The 15,543-nt window shown below is 44.2% G+C and overlaps 1 protein-coding gene across 5 annotated transcripts in view; it reads right to left on the bottom strand.

The window, feature by feature from the left end:
* The window catches only part of tln2b (talin 2b), a 323,891-nt gene that overhangs the window by 162,850 nt on the left and 145,498 nt on the right, over window positions 1-15,543 (bottom strand). For all 5 annotated transcript variants that reach the window (XM_063070979.1, XM_063070978.1, XM_063070977.1 and 2 more), the window contains 5 exons: window positions 14,788-14,889; window positions 3,371-3,447; window positions 2,558-2,738; window positions 2,161-2,274; window positions 868-976 (listed from right to left, as the gene is read on the bottom strand). In XM_063070979.1, the coding sequence (XP_062927049.1) occupies window positions 868-976; window positions 2,161-2,274; window positions 2,558-2,738; window positions 3,371-3,447; window positions 14,788-14,889 (583 nt within the window). The remainder of the gene's footprint in view (window positions 1-867; window positions 977-2,160; window positions 2,275-2,557; window positions 2,739-3,370; window positions 3,448-14,787; window positions 14,890-15,543) is intronic.

Below are 15,543 nucleotides of genomic sequence, written 5' to 3'. Positions count from 1 at the left end.
TACATAGAAAGTCAGGAATTGAAAGGCCAAGCACAGTCAGACAATGTACTGAGTTGTGTATATTTCAATGCAAGGAGTATTGCAGGAAAGATGAATAAGCTTAGGGCATGTGGAATTATGATATTGTAGTCATTAGTGAGACCTGGTAGCAGGAAGGGCAGGACTGGCAGCTCAATGCTCCAAGGTTCCATTGTTTTAGAGGTGGTAGGGTGAGAGGGATTAAGGGCAAAGGGGTGGCATTACTAGTCAGGGAAAATGTCACAGCAGTGCTCAGTTATGACAGACTGGGGAGTTTGCCTAGTGAGGCTTTATGGGTAGTAACGAGGAATAAGAAATGTATGACTATGTTAATGGGATTATATTATAGACCACCCAATAGTCTGCAGGATTAGAAGGAGCACATTTTAGAGTGTTCTCAGCTGTTGCAAGAAACTTAAAGTTAGGATAGTAGATAATTTTAACTTTTCACATATTGACAGGGTCTCCCATACTGTAAAAGGAAAGAGCTTGTCAAATGTGTTTGTTCAGAAAAGTTTCCTTAATCAGTACATAGAAGTCCCAACCACGTAGGTGACTGGTAGAATTGGCAGTATTGACAGAAATATGGGGACAACAGAAATACAGACAGGTGCAGGTTTATTGTGAATGAGCACTTGAGTGGATCTGACATGCCAGGAACCTGTTCCTGGCTGCACAACTGCAGATGCCATTACGTCACAAGAGGGATTGGAAACTCCAGGCAGCTGTTCCACTGGCAGCCAGAGTTGAGTTAAGACTCGTTTCTAGGCATGCCAAAGAGCGTCTCACAGAACTGGGGTAAACTGGCAGATTGCTCTCAATGAGTTGTCACAAGAACCAATCACTCACCAGCTGTGAGATTGACAACTGACGCCGTGCCTGCTGTGATAGCGTCAACCTGCGAGTGAATCTCGTGCTTTGATTCATCCACTTTGTTCTGAACCCACACCTTGGATGCCTGAGGAAAACAGAATCAATGTTAAAGAGTAGAATGCAAATGGCCGGCATTCCATAGTCACTGCCAACTACAGGAACATGAAGAATGATTTGGTACGACACATCTGATTCTGGGGCCATCAGGAAGCTTCACATTAATTATTAACTTACTCTCAGATGCTTCATCAGTCCTGAGCATTGGGATAACTCATCCATTCACTGATCCAGTCTGTCCACCTGAAGCCTACCTGGATACTCCTCACAACCCATTCGGACCAGGAACAATCTGTGTGCAGAGTCAGAGAGCCTATCTATGTCTGCAATAATGTTTATCAGTTTTCATTAAAGAAACTGACTAATTGGAGAATTTGGCAAAGGGCAAGGTAAAATTCAGGTGGAAGTCTCCACAAGTACAAAAAAGGTAGTTGAAACTTCACCAGACCTACAGATGGACAAGTCCCCAGCGCCACACGAGATTAATCCAAGGCTGTTTGGGAAATAAGGCAGCAGTCAATCTCTCTGACTGAGAGTTTTTAAATTTACTTTTTATGTGCAGGAAGAACTACTCAGTGCAACTCGCAGCAGCTTCCTAGTGGGTCAGCTGTAGCTGAGTGAAACAAGACCCAGACTATTACTCTGCAGGGCCACCCGTTCATGGGTTTCACCTAGGACCATCCCCCCCCGACTCACAGAACTTTACATATTGGGAACTCTCAGAGGACGTAAACTTCCCAAGTGCATTAACCTTCTGCCGAGGACAGATCAGAGTGCTGGCTGGAACGCTGCTGCATCACAACGTGAATGCATTGGGGAAGGTGGGAAAGGGACAACAGACAAGGGCACTGCTAATCCTACTGCATAGCTGCTCCCAACTGTGGATCTGAACCCGTCCAGTAACTCGGGATGATAACAGGTTAAGGACAGGGGTAAGAACTTGCAGAAGACTGCCCTGTACTGGAAAACATCCAATTGTTTATAGAAGCCATCCTAGAGACACCCGCTGGGAGAATGATACATAAGACAGATGTGGGGAAGGAGAAGGCAAACCACACCCCCAACTCCGTCACACTCATTAGCAACAATCAGTGCAGTTCCTGCAAAAGTTCACGGTTGAAATAAAGCCAACACTCAACGAAACGTTCGAAGGCTGGTGATGTGCAACTTGCAATGATCATTGAAATGAAGATTGGCAGAAATTAGACTCACCATGTCCTGTCCCAGCGGGGGCAAGTTATCTACCTCAGTTAAGTCAGACTGGGCTTGTTGAACGGCCTGCATACTTGAGTTAATGGTTCCCATTAATGCTTGCTGTGCTGATGTCTGTTGTACAGAGCAAAGTAGCAAAGCAAGTTAGAATAAAAACATCACTTCCAAAAGTAACTTACTGTAAATCATTGCATGAATCTGTGGTTAAATAACATTTAAAACTTCAATTTGCACATATTTTAATGTAAATAATAAAGTAATGGAATCTAAAAGAACATATCACATGATGCTTTACACTAGAATATAGCTTGATCTTAATCTTTGTCTCCTAAATAGCACCAATGAACTGGAAATTCAACCTTCCCACCACTGCTGAAGGGTGGGTCCTGACTCCTACCAGTGGTGGCATATGGCCCCGATGCATCTGCCCACTCAGGATCTGTTGTTGCGGAGCTGGCATGGTGCCTGTGTTGAAGTTCTCTGGCCCACCTGCTCCAGGCCTCATCACAGCTGGCAATGCCACAGATGCATGCTCTATCTTGCCTGTCTTGTTAAACTGTTGCTGCAGAATGGTGGATCTGTGGAACAGGGGAGGACAGCAGAATTTACCTTGACATGTAACTGGATCACTTAGGAAAGAAAGCAACTTCCATTTTTACATCACTAAAGGAACTCAGGACATCTAAAAAACACAGCACTAACCGTACAGGAGTCGAGAATCCTTCATTCTCTGTTGTAATGCGTCAAACCTAGATGCCAGCCTGTGTGCAACAAACTCCCTCCAACACTGACCAAATCACATGAAGGTTACAACAGAGAATGAGGCCAGTGAAGTCCACTCTCTACCCTCTCCCCTCAGCCCATAAAATCCTTTCCTTTCAGATCCTTACTCAGCTCCTTTCTGAATGCAATAGCTATCTCTGCCTTTATTATCCCACTCCAGTGCACTCCAGACCCAACCACTCACTGCGCAAAAAAATTCTTCATGTGGATACTGGTTTTCTACCAAAAAACCATTATTCTATATCCCAGGTTCTTGAGCTGTCAGCCTTTGGAACCATTTCTCCCTATTCTGTTGTGGGCTTTCATTCCATCATATCCCTGTGCCAGCTTTCGGAGGAATTCCATCAACCCAGTTCTCCCACTAATTTCCTGCTCTCTCACATAGAATCATGTTTTTTTTTAAGCATTAGAAATTCTGAATGTTTACTTTTTAGGAGACACTGATTCTTCCAACATGGTCGACTCTTCATCCCCTTCCAGTCCAAACCGGTCTTTACTTTGTTTCTGCAGAACAGAACGAAATAGAATTGGGCAAACCAATAATTGTAAAATCTAGTCGTCCAAAGTATATTGTTTCCTCTCACACCATTAGTCACTGGCTGCCTGTGAGCTGAGAGCCGGAAATTATTCTTACCTCACGGCAGAACAGTGCCCTTCGAGCTCAATCACCAGTTAGATTATCCTTAACATGTACCTGTATGCACATCCCTTTCATACTGTTCCTTTACGCCCACCCTCCTTATTGAATCAAATGGTCTTTGGTTATGGATTCCACAGTCTCAATTACAATCCCATGCAAAAGTCTGACATTTAACATTTACAAAAATGCCTTCTTGACCCCATCCCCTCACCCACTGAAAACAGTGTGTCCTCATCTGTCCAATTGCTTCATAATTTTAACTTCTTTCAACTTCAGATCATAATGGTTGTGTGATTGACAGATATGCAAAGCTCTGGGACAGAATGGCTTTGTAACAAGTTACTATCGCAGCATGAGATACCCATTTTGTGAACCTTCAGCGTTCATTAAACAGGAGACATTCAAAGGGATCAGATCTCCCCTCCCTCCAGTTTCACACATAGACAGCCTCTAAACTCATCTCTAAAGAACAAAAGAAATTCATAAAAAGCTGAAGTTTCAGTAAGTCACTGAAAGTTCAAACCAGCCCTAGGAATCCTCCAAAGATGAAAATGTTATAATGGCCTGTCCAGTGTTAATGAGAAGGCAGCTAAATACTCTTAGTGGATGAAGTCATATTTCCAAAAACTGATTTATTCACACTATAGATACTGCTTTGATTAGAACTTGCTCAGATTCTACCATATTTGAGCAATAAAATCACCAGAAGCTCGAGTGATGAATACTCTGAGCACATTTATAATTAGAAGATAATTATTAATGCATTCCCAGTCAAATGCTCTGACCCAGAATTTCCGTGGGATGAGGGCAGAATGTGAATGTGAACTGCGAGAACAGACTGAAAGGTCAGTGGTGGCAGACATCGGCGGATACGTTTCATAAATCTTTCTGGTGAGAGAAAAACTCAACAAGAAGGATGCATCATTGTGGCTAAGAAGTGTGACACAATGTCAAGGTAGTTCACGTTGCCGTCTCACAGCTCCAGTGAGGCAAGTTCAACCTGGCACTGTGGTGAGGAGTTTTACGTTCTTCCTGCAGTCTCATGGGATTCCTCCAAGATATTTTCCCAGTGCTGGTGCGTATAGAAAACAAAGAGGATAAATCAGATTAGTGTGTGACTGAGCTGGTGCAGAGGACTGGGGCATTAGATCCTCTGAGTTACATGGGACGTGAACAAGTTGGATAATTTTGACCCAAACCAGAATGGCTCCAACATTGCGGAGGTTTAATCTAACTGGATAAGAGAATGGGTTGCACCATGGGGTTCAGTAGGGGTGAGAGAGAATCAAACGATGAAGATACACTAAGTCAGGGGTCCCCAACCTGTTTTGCACCGCAGACCGGTTTAATATTGACAATATTCTTGCGGACCGGCCAACTGGGGGTGGGGAGGGGGGTGGTGGGGTGGTGTTCAAGTTCAACAGCGTGTGACAGGGAATGAGGAAAGGTGCAGCTGACTCATATCGCCAAATCGTATCGTTTCCTCGCAACCCGGTAGCACATCTTTGCGGCCCAGTGGTTGGGGACCAATGCTCTAAATGATCCAAAACAGGCAGTGCATACAAAGACCAAGAGTAGGCCTCCAACCTGTTAGCAAGAGGCAGAGGCAGTGTGAAGGCAAGTCACAGAGAAGTGTAAAACGAAGCGAGTCCAACTTGGCAAGTATGAACTGGATTGCCTCAGTGAGGAAGGGTTGGAGGGAGTGGAATTTCTACAATGTGCCTAGGAGAGATTTTTAAATCATTATGTAGATTGTCTGACTGGAGAAGTAGACCTAGACTTCGAGAATAAAGCCAGGCAAATGGAGAGGGTGCTCACGAAAAAGCATTTTTGAGAGACTGGCCACAACTTTAAGCTTTAAGATTTCTATGAAAGAGGTCGTTTGACCGGAAATGAAGCAACTGAATCTGGTAAGTAAATTTCAAAGCTGCAGGTCTGGATCTGATAATAGTAGGTAGTGAGCAGCTACTTCCAGGTAAGATATCAAGAGCAATTTGAAAGTGAAACAGCAAGAGCTTAGTGTCAACGTGCTCCTGCAGCCGTGAAAGGCAAGGCCAATGTCTAAGAAACACTGGATATCAGTGAACTGAGGAACAGGGTGAAGGAAAAAAAGAGGTAAATGGTAGTCATGGAGAACAGGCTTAACAAACACCGAATGTTTAGAGGGTACTTAAAGAAGTGTCACTCAGGTGAAGAGAGGGCACAACATAGCACTGGAAAACTAGTGCAAAAAGTTCTAAGGAAGAGGATTAATCCACGCTGGAAAAGGCAGAACAGCGCACACCAGGTACTAGGGGAACTCAGCAAGTCTAGCAGCATAAAGTCATTGAACACCACAGCACAGCAAAAGGACCTTCAGTCCATTAAGTGTGTGCTGAACCATTTAAACTGCCTAGTCCCATCGACCCGCACCGGGATCACAGCCTCCATTCCCCTTCTATCCATGTACCTATATAAACATCTCTTAAACTCTTGAATACCCGATGACTAAATTTTGTTGACCAATCCCCAGCGTGGGATCTTGGCAAAGGCTTTGCTGAGGTCCATGTAAACATCATCTACTACCTTGCCGCCTTCATCATTTCCTGGTAACTTCCTCAAAAAACTCTAAGATTGTCTAGACATGACTTACAATGCACAAAGCCATGTTGACTGCCCTTAATCCAAATACTTATATATCCAGTCTCTTGAATACCTTCCGATAACTTTCCTACTCTTGACGTCAGTCTTACTGGCCTAGAATTTTCTGGCTTACTCTCAGGGCCTTTGCTGAACAGCAGAACAACATTCTGCTCTAGTCCTCTGGTACCTCACCCATGCCTAAGGATGTTTTTAGCATCTTTGTTAGGGCCCCACAGGGTCCAAGTGAACACCTTGTCAGGCCCTCGAGAGTTATCCACCCTAATTTGCCTCAAGGCAGCAAACACCTCTTCCCCTGTAATCTGTACAGGGTCCAAGATCTTGCTGCTGCATTGTCTCATATCTATAAACTCTCTGTCAGTTTACCAAGTAAATACTGAAGCAAAAAATCCATTTAATAACTCCCCATCTCTTTTGGCTCAGTTTATAGATTCCCACCCTGATCTTCCGGAGGACCAAATTTGTCCCTTTCTATCCTTATGCTCCTAATATATCTGTAGAAGACCTTAAAATTCTCCATCTTGTCTGCTAAGAACAACCTCATGCCTTCTTTAGCCCTCCTGATCCCTTCTTAGGTGTTATCTTGCATTTCTTATATCCCACTAGTACCTCATTTGTTGCTGCCTGTCTATACCTGCCATGCACCGCCTCCTTTTTCTTAACCAGGCCCTCAATATCTCTCAAAAACCAAAGTTTCTTAAAACCTGTTATTCTTGCCTTTTATTCTGACAGGAACATACAAACTCAGTACTCTCAAGTTTTCCACTTTTGAAGGCCTCCCAGTTACCAAGTATACCTTTGCTGGAAAACAACCTGCTCCAATTCACTCTTGTCAGATCCTTTCTGATACCATAAAAACTGGCCTTTCTCCAACTCAGACTCTCAGCCCAAGAACCAGACCTACTGTATCCATTTCCATATTGACCTGGAAACTAATGGCGTTATGATCACTAGGTGCAAAGTGTTCCCTTATGCAAACTTCTGCGCCCTGCCCTGTCTCATTCCCTAATAGGAGATCTAGTATTGCAAACTCCCTTCTTGGGACTTCTATGACCTGATTAAAGAAATGCTTCTGAACACATTTGACAAACACTTTCCCATCTAGTCCTTTTACAGTATGGGAGTCTCAGTCAATATGTGGAAAGTTAAAATCAACTTCTAGCATAAGCTTATGCTTCTTGCAACAGTCTGTCATCTCTCTACAAATTTTCTCCTTTAAATTCCACGGACTGTTGGGTGGTTTATAGTATAATCCCATTAACGGGGTCATACCTTTCTTATTCCTGAGTTCTACCCATAAAATCTAAAAACTAGACAAGCTCTCCAGTCTGTCCTATCTGAGCACTGCAGCGACATTTTCCCTGAGCAGTAATGCCATCTCTCCCCCACTACTGTGTCTAAAACAACGGAATCCGGAACACTGAGCTGCCAGTACTGTCCCTCACCAAAAGTTACAATGTCATAATTTCACATACTCTAAAACTCATCGCCCTTTCCTACAATATTTCTTGCATTGAAATATACACAATTCAGGACATTAGCCCTACCATGCTCAACATTTTGATTTCTGACTTTGTATGTCAGCTTAACAACATCTTTCTCCATCACCACTCCACTATCTGTTCTGGTGTTCTGGTTCCTACCCCACTGCCACTCCAGTTTAACCCCCATTGTGCAGCACCAGCAAACCATCTCGCTTGGTTATTAGACCCCTCCAGTTCAGGAGCAAACCGCCCCTACTATTCCGGTCATACCTTCCCTGGAAGAGAGCGCAATGATCCTATAATCTGAAGCCCTTCCTCCTACACCATCTTCTTAGCCACATATTAAACTGTACGATTTTCCTACTTCTGGCCTCACAAGCACATGGCACGGGTAGCAATCCTGAAAATACAACTCTGGTTGTCCTGTACTTTAATTTAGCACCTAACTCCCTAAAGCCACTTCGCAGGAGCTCGGCACCCCTCCTACCCGTGTCATTGGTACTGATATGGACCATGACTGCTCACCCTCCCACTTAAGAATTCTGCGGTCTCAATCCAAGGTGCCCATGATTCTTGCACCCGGGAGGCAACAGACCATCAGGAATCTTGTTTTCATACACAGAACCTCCTTTCTGTTTCCCTAACCAACGAATCCCCTCTTACCACAGCTTGCCTCTTCCTCCCCTCTTACCGTCAGAGCCACAGAGTCAGCCTCACTGCTGGAGACTTGACTGCTGCTGCTGTCCTCTGCTACTTGTGTGGGATGACAAGAGTTAAGTAGAACTGTGAATGTTTTGCAGCATTGTCAGAATTAGTTAAACCTGCCTGGGGAGATGGGAATAAAAAATATTGCAGGTAATGTTTAGAAATTGCGACAGCTGTCCTATACAATTTTAATGCTATTTAACTTGTAGTTCCGTTCTATACTTAACTAAGTCGGTAGGGACCGAGTTTTCGCTTATCAGTCTGCTTACAATTTCATTGTGAAATTAGTTTTAATATTACCTGCTTTATATGCATTTGGCTCATGTGACCCATTGTTTTTGTTTTGAACATCGTTGTTTACAATTTAGAAAACGCTATTCTAAGTGTATGGCTTTTTTCAGATTTTCTCAGTTCACGTCAACAAACCTGGAGATGGGTCGATGGACATGGTAGGGGTAAAAGAAGGGGATGTCCATGAGGGGTGTGGTTTGCTAGCGGACAGCCTGATCACTGGGCTCAAAGACGCCCTCAGCACCAAGGCAACTGTGATAACAGTCAGCTTCCGTCTCCACAGCTACCAACACCTCAGACTGTGCAGTTTCCTTGAAATAGCCCTTTGCTGAACTGCACTGAAAACTTGGACATTACAATTCTGCCCATTGTAAAATTTCTGAACCTGTTATTCTACTGACTGTAAGCAAACAATTAGATTTCCTGTTAATACTGGAACCACCTTTTCCACAATCCGTGCTTTTAGCTGGCCACGAGCACCCTTAAGTCATGAATCTGTTAAGTGTTGTGACACAGCCAGTCCCATTTTTGTAATGTCACTTATCAGCTTTTCAGACATGAAGGAGAAAATCAGTTTCTTGTAGCACAATACCCACTGGCTATTCTGAGGGGATAGAACTTCCTCTGTAATTGGGATGCTCCCCTGAAGGGGTACAACTTGAGGTGCAGGACACTATATACTCAACTGCCTGTGTTGTGTGAGAAGAATCGGTACAGGCATCATTTGAAGTTTGGTGGTGAAAGTTCACTAACAATTCTTTGTCTGCCAAAGCATTTACTATAGTTGAGCAACTGTTGCAACTCTGAAGTCCATTTAGTATTATAGAAATATCCATGTCTGATGTCCTAGTCACCTAGAGGCATATGACCAACCACATTGCTCTGCAGCAGGTGCAAGATCATCCATAGGAAAAATCTGTAAAGCAATTACAATGCGTCCTTCTCTCTTGTTCTTTTCGTCCCCTGCCAAGGCTCCGAAGGTGTTGCCACCTTGACTGTTATCACTCAAGGGATTTGGGATTCACAGTTCACGATTCATGTCTTATGTAAAATGCCAGCAGAAGCCAGCTATACCCTTCCAGCGGGAACTATTTCAGTATTTCCCCATGTGACTGTCTTTACATTTAGTGAAGTTAAATCCCATCCCGCTAAATTTAAACTTCAATTCCTGAGCCCTTCCCAGACACAGAATGATGACAACCAAACGTTTACTTGCTCAAGTATCAGAGACTGTATGGGTGAAAAGTGGCAACGAAGCAGGACAAATAATGTCTGCTGAACCCTTTTAAAGTCCAATTAGATCTTACAAAAACACTTCCATTCTGCCTCAGAACATGGATGATTTGCTTGTCTGTTCTCCAAATCATAAAACCTCTGATCAAGACTTTTGGACTAAAGCACACTGTGTGCAAGACCATCAAGGATGAGTATAATTGAAAATTTGTGGGATGCACCAAGATTCCTGACTGGAGGAAAAGTGGAGCCAAACTGTATGATTTGCCAGAGACATAACGCCTCGAAAAGACCACCAGTATCTGCCACTACTGGGCCCTTCCCTTGGAGGCCATTTGTATATCTTCAATAGACTTTATGCAATTGCCAGAGTGTTTTAACCATGCACTTGTTATGGTAGGTTTGTTTTCTCGATGGTTAGAAGCCTATCTAACTGGTAGAAATGATACTATAATTGTTCCAAAATTTTTATTATGAGGATTTGTTTCTAGGTTTGGAGCCCCTGAGAAGATCTCAAGTGATAATGGTCCTCACTTTATGGGTAAGTGATACCAGAGTATCAGCCTTACAGTATAAGCATCACACTGGGTTTCTATACCACCCACAAACTATAGGGGCAGTAGAAAGACAAAATGAAACCATGAAAAGCTGGTTGGCCAAATTGATGAGGAAACTGGACTAAAGTGGCCAGAGGCACTTCCACTGGCTTTCATGGCTATACGCTGTGCTCCAAACTATGTAAGAGTCCACGAGATAATATTGAGACATCACATGCACTTGCTCCTTCCCTTTTGGACATCCATCAGTGGAAACATGTTGCAGAATTGACAGCACTATCACCAACTCTTGAAAGTTTACATCAAAAGGTGTTTGAAGCCCAACAGGATCATGATGGCTGCAGAATGCCAAACCCACTAGCCAGGAAATTGGGTACTAGTGAGATCCCACCCCTGAAAGAATTTCTTTCAGCCCTGGTGTGATGGCCCATTTCAAGTACTGCTAACCTCGATCTGGGGATCTAGGAAAAGTCAGCTTGGGCCCACGCATCGGACATTAAGTCAGTGGCCCTACCAGACCAGGAGGCCAAGAGCCAGAAGAACCCTGATGACAAGGACTGACGAGCTGAAATATTTGATCATTACTGCTTGCAACCTTGTTGAGCGTAATACATTTTGAATTGTCTGTGCATCTATTTTCTGAATAAGTACAGAACTGTCTCATGACACTGACACTCCAACACTTTTATCTGTCTCAGTTACGAATATGCCTTGTGTACTTACCAGCAGAGCACTGGGCTTGTTCTAGTGGGGTGTATGGGGTGTCCAGGGAGGGGTAGCACCTCTGGTAGTAGACTTGTCATGCTCCACCAAGGGGCACCTCGCCCATCTTTGGTCTCCACCTGCCACCCAGCTCTCACCTGTGGCTCCAAGTAGCTGTTTGCATGCGACAGTGGCCACACTCTGGTACACCGGCTCGACAGGTGGGCTAAACCAGGTGAGGGTAGCCGGGAACCTCCAACCCCGGTGAGATAGGGAGATGCCTGCCCCAGCATGCGAAGCCAGTCCTGGTGGATTGGGCGGATGAGATGAACTACAAGGGCCAATGGCCAAGAAGGCAGTGCTGCAAAGCCTTGTGGAGAGCGAAGGGCGTGACAAGCCACAGAAGGTGTCATGGCTACCCAATGCAGCTGACCAAGTCTCCAGTCACGACAAGTTTTCATACCATTGGATCAAGATTTTTGAGGCTGAGAGTGGAACTGCCCCAGTGCAACGACTCTTTCACTGTAAAACTCCTCCCGCACAGGTTCTTGTCCACAAATGTCATTGCCGGAAGCAAAGGACAACCAACACACAGGGCCCAGACTTTCAGCGGGTGGATTGTCAATGCAACCTATACCTTTGAAACTGCGTTTGGTTCTACTTTCTAGTTTGATCACCAGGCTTGAGCTGTGAGACCAGCAGGAGACTGCACTGCTCATAAATGACTCCAGCCAATGTAACTAGACTTGGGTAACAATGTATACAATCTCTGGTGCCAATCTTCTTTCAAATCCTGTTCACTTCTAACCAGATCTTTGGCCTGAACCAAAGCAGTAGAGGGTTTTATTATGTGAAATATGTGATATGTATGTACCATCTAGCACCTCCTTACATCCAGCTTTGTAAGGCTGGGAACGAAGGACAATTACAGAGTCAGAACACTTGCATCCATTTCTGGGTGATTGCCACACTTGCTCGTGAGGACATCGATATGGACTCAGTGATGGAGAAATCGTCCCAAGATACTCGGCACTGCGTGACACCAGCCAGGCTATTAAAGACATCACAGCTGTGATCCCTCAGAATCAGGTGGCACTGGTTTTCTCATTGGCTCAAAAGTGTGATGACAAAAACCAAGAAAAGAGCTAAACTCATCACAGTGGAACTTTGAAGATATCCTTATTTGTGATGATTGTCGATATGATCGCTCTCAAGTCCAGCAACCTACTCAACCCTGATCAATGAGAAAACAAAAAGCCTATACCCCAGCAAAGAAACATAACGGGTCCCCAGGGAAGTGTTTAAACTAGGCAGTGAGGAGATTCAGTTACAAATGCAAAACCTGATCACCCATCACCTGCCATGACTGTGATCACTGCTAGAAAGATGATGAGTGACATGATATTTGACATAATCTCTGGTTACGACAGAGGGTCTCAGGGAAGCTCATCGTCAGGGTCCTCCTGAAGTGATGAAGATCGGCTCTCTAAATCACAGTGGCCATGATTTTTAATGCTAGGGAAAATAACCTTGTATCCCCGTTAACACCAGTCAGTTCATTAGGTACAGAGCACAGAATTCCTGGAGTATATTCAGGAGAACCTTTTCAGGCGGAAAGGTCATTGGGACAGTCTTCACACTGTTCTGGAAAAGGAAAACAATACTTTAGAAGTAAAAATTCTAAACTGGGGTGAGGTCATTTTACCAGATTGGGAAGGTCTGAGCAGTCGACTGTAATCAGTTACACAAAGGTAACTGTGTCGGAGCAACATGGGGGCTTTGAGTGAATATGTTCCTACAAGACAAAGAGTGGGACTATTGAATCATGAAAACCCAGATGACAAAACACAGAGGATAGCATGAAGCGAGAAGGAAGGTTGTATCAGACATAAAGACAAAAGAAACTTTGGCAAAGAGAATGTAAGAAAAATTCTTGCCAGTAAAACACAAAAAACACAATGTACGTAAGGAATAAGGACAAGAACCCATTGGGAACCAGAAAGATAAACCGTGTGGAAGCAAAGGACGTGGGAAAAGATTCTTGGTGAACAGTTTGTGATTGTCATCCCTGAAGAGGGAAATAAAGTAAACTTTGTGATGAAGGGACATGAGTGTGAAACTTTGGATGGGAATAATCCGGTAACTGGGAAATACCAGAAGTTTGCTGATGACACAATTGTAGGCCGTATCTTGGGTAATGATGAGTTTGAGTACAGAGAGGAAATTAAGAACCTGGTGGCATGGTGCAAAGACAGTAACCTATCCCTCAATGTCAGCAAGACGAAGGAATTGGTTGCTGACTTCAGAAGGAGTAGCGGACTGCACGACCCAATTTACATCAGTGGTATGAAAGTGGAACAGGTCAAAAGCTTTAAGTTCCTTGGGGTCAATATCACAAATGACCTGACTTGGTCCAACCAAGCAGAGTCCACTGCCAAGAAGGCCCACCAGTGCCTTTACTTCCTGAGAAAACTAAAGAAATTTGGCCTGTCCCCTAAAACCCTCACTAATTTTTATAGATGCACCGTAGAAAGCATTCTTCTAGGGTGCATCACAACCTGGTATGGAAGTTTTCCTGTCCAAGACCGAAAGAAGCTACAGAAGATCGTGAACACGGTGCAGCACATCACACAAACCAATCTTCCGTCCGTGGACTCACTTTACACCGCACGCTGTCGGAGCAGTGCTGCCAGGATAATCAAGGACACAATCCACCCAGCCAACACACTTTTCGTCCCTCTTCCCTCCGGGAGAAGACTCAGGAGCTTGAAGACTCGTACGGCCAGATTTGGGAACAGCTTCTTTCCATCTGTGATAAAGACTGCTGAACGGATCCTGACCCGGATCTGGGACATACCCTCCAAATATCCGGACCTGCCTCTCGGTTTTTTTGCACTATCTTACTTTCCATTTTTTCTATTTTCTATTTATGATTTATAATTTAAATTTTTAATATTTATTATCGATTTGTAATCCAGGGAGTGTGAAGCGCAGAATCAAATATCACTGTGATGATTGTACGTGCTAGTATCAATTATTTGGCGACAATAAAGTATAAATTATAATCAGGGGTTTATCATCACTGACAGCACATAAATTAACAGGAGAAATGCATCTCAGGCTGTTAAACTAAGTAACTGACAAAACTGCAGAAACTCTGAGATCAAAATCTCAATCTTTTCTACCTATCCTGTTGGAGGATTCCAGGGTTGCTAATGTTGTACTGACATTTTAAAAAGGAAGGGAGGGTTTCAACAACATCAGCCTCATTACTGACGACCAATTAGTTTAATTCACTGTCCACTTGATTAACTTACTAACATCTCCCCATACAGAAAGGGTTGGAAAGCAAGGCTATGATTTCTAACTCTGTCTGCATGAAGAAATGGACCCCGGTAGAATGGGGGAGGTGGGCTGTGAGTGAGGAGCTCCCAGGACAGAGGGATGGGATTTACGGTGATCTCCAGGCTATGGTGTCGACGGTTTGGCTCGGATAAGGGAGCACTCGATGAGAGGGCTTAAGGATCAGGCTTAAATTTCTCAGAGCTATAGTTTCCATAGGTCTGGCTTTTTCGTGGTTGAGTTCACTCACCTTCTTCAGGATGATGTCGATATATCCAGCAATCAGCTGTGAGATTTGCTCTCCCTCAGTTGTCTGAACAGAGTAGTAACTTTCCTGGTACTCTCCAAAATCCTACAGTTGAACAGAGAGCAGAGTGAACTCTTAACATCCAGTGTCACGTACATCAGCATCTGGACAGTGTGACACTACCTCTTTAATCTTCCCACAACTACATAGGTTGGGGCTGGTGAGGGCCTCACCAATGTTAAATGGTGGAGACCACATCAGCCTTCTGCTCTCCAGGCGTTCAGTCTGGGCGTGAGCAGTAAACCCCCAAGAGTGCGAAGACATGATTAAACTTCTCTCTACCCCCACCATCTCACACTACCTCTGAGACCAAACGCATCAGGAAAACTTGACCAAAATCCGTTGCCTTTCTTCAAAAGGCAGTTGTGCTGAACCGTGTAGATCATGTGCTCACTTGGTACCCAACCCGTAGTACAGTGGCAGCTGGAAAAACAAACTGTTGAAGGAACTGAGTGGATTGGGCAGCAACTGGAGAAAGAGACACTTGGGTTTGAGACCCGTACCAGGACTGAGAGTGTTGAGGAATGATCGCCAGTACATATGAGGGTGAGAGAGGGATGAGTTAGGTGCCAGAGGTGAGAGATGGAACCACAGAGGAAGGAGGATAGGAAGGGCAAAGAAATGCAGGTGGAGCGATGCTGTAGGTGAACTATTACCTACCAGCCCTGTCTCACCCCTCTCTCTCACTTTTTTATTCTG

Source organism: Mobula hypostoma, chromosome 18, assembly GCF_963921235.1.
Source record: "Mobula hypostoma chromosome 18, sMobHyp1.1, whole genome shotgun sequence".
In the NCBI taxonomy this organism is placed as follows: domain Eukaryota; kingdom Metazoa; phylum Chordata; class Chondrichthyes; order Myliobatiformes; family Myliobatidae; genus Mobula; species Mobula hypostoma.
This window is presented reverse-complemented; position numbering and strand designations above follow the sequence as displayed.